At 36.0% G+C, this 3,823-nt stretch overlaps 1 protein-coding gene across 1 annotated transcript; it reads left to right on the top strand.

Moving 5' to 3' along the window:
- Positions 1-302: 302 nt before the first annotated feature.
- Positions 303-3,526, top strand: LOC126690619 (probable glucan 1,3-beta-glucosidase A). Its single transcript, XM_050385854.1, has 8 exons — positions 303-566; positions 788-907; positions 1,080-1,271; positions 1,688-1,843; positions 1,988-2,157; positions 2,278-2,427; positions 2,624-2,976; positions 3,148-3,526. Exons 1-8 carry the CDS (start codon positions 387-389, stop codon positions 3,330-3,332), a joined length of 1,506 nt encoding a protein of 501 aa, XP_050241811.1. The 5' UTR covers positions 303-386; the 3' UTR covers positions 3,333-3,526.
- Positions 3,527-3,823: the final 297 nt, after the last annotated feature.

Here is a 3,823-nt window from a genome sequence, read left to right as displayed (position 1 = left end):
CATTTTGGTAGGTGACACTACTCAGCTTTCTTCCCCCAGTTTTCTCCCTATTTTGAGGAGAAAATATTTTGATAGACCCGAAGAGAAAACTATACATTACACTTCAGTACATAGTATTTACATATTTTTTATGTATCACATAGATATGCCACTAGTTTTTCCTTATTTATAAACAAATGAACACAAACACAAGTTTTTTTTGGTTTTTTTGTTTTCATTTTATCTAGTCAAGCCGCCCCTATGACCTGGAGTTTTGACAAATTAGATAGAAGAGGTATAAATTTGGACCATAACAGACCCCTAACCCTAACAAGTAAATAATGACTTGCTAGACTTCCTCCATATAACTTATACGAAGTCTTTTGATTTCTCAACGAGTGGAGCAGATGGCTCACCATTTTCACTTGACCATACATTTGGTTCTTTGTCTTTCATGTGTTGTAACTCTTTCCCTTGCTCAGAGCTCCAATTTGCCATTTAAAGCTGTGAATTTAGGATGTTGGCTTGTTACAGAGGGATGGATGAAGCCTTCTCTCTTTCAAGGAATACCCAACAAAGATCTTCTGGTATTCAGTCTATTAGAATTACAGCCACCTATGCATTACCTAATCCCATTCTGCCACTTTTTAATCTATCTTTGTTTTTACTCCAACTGTTGAAAAAGTCCATATATGTCATACTATTGTTTGTTTAGTTTTGGAAAAAAAAAAAAAAAAACATTAAATACTCATCTTCTTAATTCATCATTGATAATGAATAATGTTGCTCTATGTTTGGTTTTTGGTAGGATGGAACTCAAGTTCAGTTGATGTCTACAAAGCTGCAAAAGTATTTATCAGCAGAAAGTGGTGGTGGAACTATTGTTGTTGCTAACCGAACATCAGCCTCTGATTGGGAAACTTTCAGGGTAAGTACTTGAGTAAAATTACTTAGCATTTAAATTTAGCATAAATGATCACCTCTCTTAGCCCTGCAGAAGTGGAAGTTTTGTACACCAGGTATGACATATACAAATTAGCATCTTTCAGTACTTATTCCTTGACAACATTACTACTATGCTTTCCATAAATATGATGCAGTTGTGGAGGGTCGATGAGACAACTTTCAATTTTAGAGTGTTCAACAAGCAGTTTGCGGGGTTGGAAGGTTATCAAAATAGAATAGCAGCAGCTGCGACTGCACCTGGCAACTCAGAAACATTTCAAATCATAAGGAAAGAGGGTGATCCAAACCGACTTCACATCAAAGCTTCAAATGGAAAATTCCTTCAGGTACCCTCCCTCTTTAAAAAGTTGTTGGTTGAAATGCATTTCCACACTGAGTAAATTCACGCTTTCTTATTAAGTTTTTGGGATAAGTGGTAGTTTATTGTGGTATCAAAGCAAATCATTAAATTCATGCTTTTCTTTTTATTAGTTTAAGATTTCAAGATAAGTGGTAGTTTATCATTAACATCATTCTGATAGTCATTGCATCCAAGGATTCTGGGTGTTTTTTGATGGCTTGATAAACCTTAAACCAAATGAAAATAGTAGCAAACTAGTTCAATTCATTTGATAGGCCAAGCAAACAATTAATTGATTGGATTAAATCAATCCACTTGCTCAATTCAACTATCTCAGTTACAGGAACAAATGCTGAAAATGACTGACTGACATGATTATTGTACTTTCTATGTTCTAATTAGGCACAATCAGATACATTGATTACTGCTGATTATGAAGGCTCAGGTTGGGAAGATAGTAATCCATCTGTCTTCAAAATTAACATTGTCAATACCCCACAAGGTGAATACCAAATCACAAATGGCTATGGCCCAGATAAAGCTCCTCAAGTCATGCAGGTGAGGTTTTAGCTTGTGGCACCAATTGGATTAATATTAAGATATTCAAGTTAGCGAGTTCAGCTTAATAACATGGAGTTAATTTGTAAAATAAACATGATCAAAGTAAGCAATCAAATGAATAAATGTATCTTTTCATCCCAGGATCATTGGAACACTTACATAACTGATGAGGATTTCAGATTCATGTCATCAAATGGTCTGACTGCAGTGAGAATTCCAGTTGGGTGGTGGATTGCACTAGATCCAACACCACCAAAGCCTTTTGTTGGGGGCTCTTTGAAGGCCTTGGACAATGCTTTCACATGGGCACGGTAAGTCGTAGTGAATCATGCCAGAGCCATATATTATAATATGTTTATGGTACTAGACCTTATTAAGAACAAAGTTTGTAACAAATTACTATAAAATGATGTTTTCTCTGAAAATTTTAGGAAATATGGGATGAAAGTAATTGTTGACCTGCATGCAGTTCAAGGATCACAGAATGGAAATGATCACAGTGGGACAAGAGATGGATTTCAGGAATGGGGAGATTCCAATATAAAGGATACTGTGGCAGTCATAGACTTCCTAGCAAAAAGGTTCAATAAACTAAACTTTTATTCTTACTATAAATTACCATATGTTTGATTTACTGCTAATGTTTTTTGATAAAATGGTTTGAGAATGCTCTCTAAGAGTGACAGACCACATATGCAATATAGACCACTCCAATAAGAGCAGCTGATGAATTTTGAATGTTCCCTAAATTCTAAATTAGACCTTATTTTTGTGCAGGTATGCCAACAATCCAAGTCTTGCAGCAATTGAGTTAATGAACGAACCTCGTGCACCAGGAGTCACTCTAGACAACCTTAAAAACTATTACAAATCCGGTTATGATGCTGTGAGAAAGTACACACCAAGTGCTTATGTGATCCTCTCAAACCGGTTGGGGAATGCTGATCCAACGGAGCTACTCTCATTTGCTGGAAACTTCAATCATGTAGTCATTGACGTGCATTTCTACAATCTATATTTGGATGAGTTTAGCAACATGAATGTACAACAAAACATCGATTACATAAAAAATCAGCGAGCTTCAGCACTAAAAACCGTGACAACTTCCAATGGCCCCCTTAGTTTTGTTGGTAAGTCCAAAATACGTACCTTTTTAATGCTATCAACACTAGTCAACCTTAATCTGCCTAGAACCTTTATTTTAAATTCATCCTAAATTCGCTTAAAATTTGATCCTCATCTTAAAATCACATGATCAGCTTTGAGTCATATCCTGCTAATCGTGTTGGCAAATTTTGCAGGAGAATGGACTGCAGAATTTGCTAGAAATAATGGAGCATCAATGCAAGACTATCAGAATTTTGCAAAAGCTCAACTGGATGTCTACGGGCTTGCCACTTTCGGATGGGCATATTGGGCTTACAAGTGTCAATATGAACACTGGAGCCTCAAGTGGATGATTGAGAACAATTATATAAAGCTCTAGATCCCTACAATGCCTACTAGTTTTCACTGCTAAAAATTTAAATAATGCAAGACCTTAGTAAGGTCATATTGCTTTGTACGCCAAGGGATGTAGTAAGTTTAATGTCATTTTAATTACACAAAAGGAAAATTGATGCAACCTTTTGCATATGGGGTAACTTATAGTAATAGCAAAACTTCAATTATCATTGACAACTACGGTTCTTCAACCAGCCTGTCTCCAGTTGCGGAATTGAAGAGTGAAATCTATATCTACCTTATTTCAACCTTAATTATCATCAATTCATCATCAATGACTTGTCCAAAACCAATGCTTCACATCAATTCCATCAGAAGCGGGGACTGGCCACATGCAGTGGCGGTGCCGCACTGACTTGAGGGGGTTCAATGGGACAAATATATATATATATATATATAATAATTTTATAATTTTTAGGTTATGACCACCATAAAATAAAAATTTGAATCCCCAAAAGCAAGTCTTCGGCGACG

Source organism: Quercus robur, chromosome 6, assembly GCF_932294415.1.
Source record: "Quercus robur chromosome 6, dhQueRobu3.1, whole genome shotgun sequence".
NCBI lineage: Eukaryota > Viridiplantae > Streptophyta > Magnoliopsida > Fagales > Fagaceae > Quercus > Quercus robur.
The sequence above is the reverse complement of the archived record's forward strand: the minus strand, read 5'-3'. Positions and strand labels throughout refer to the sequence as shown.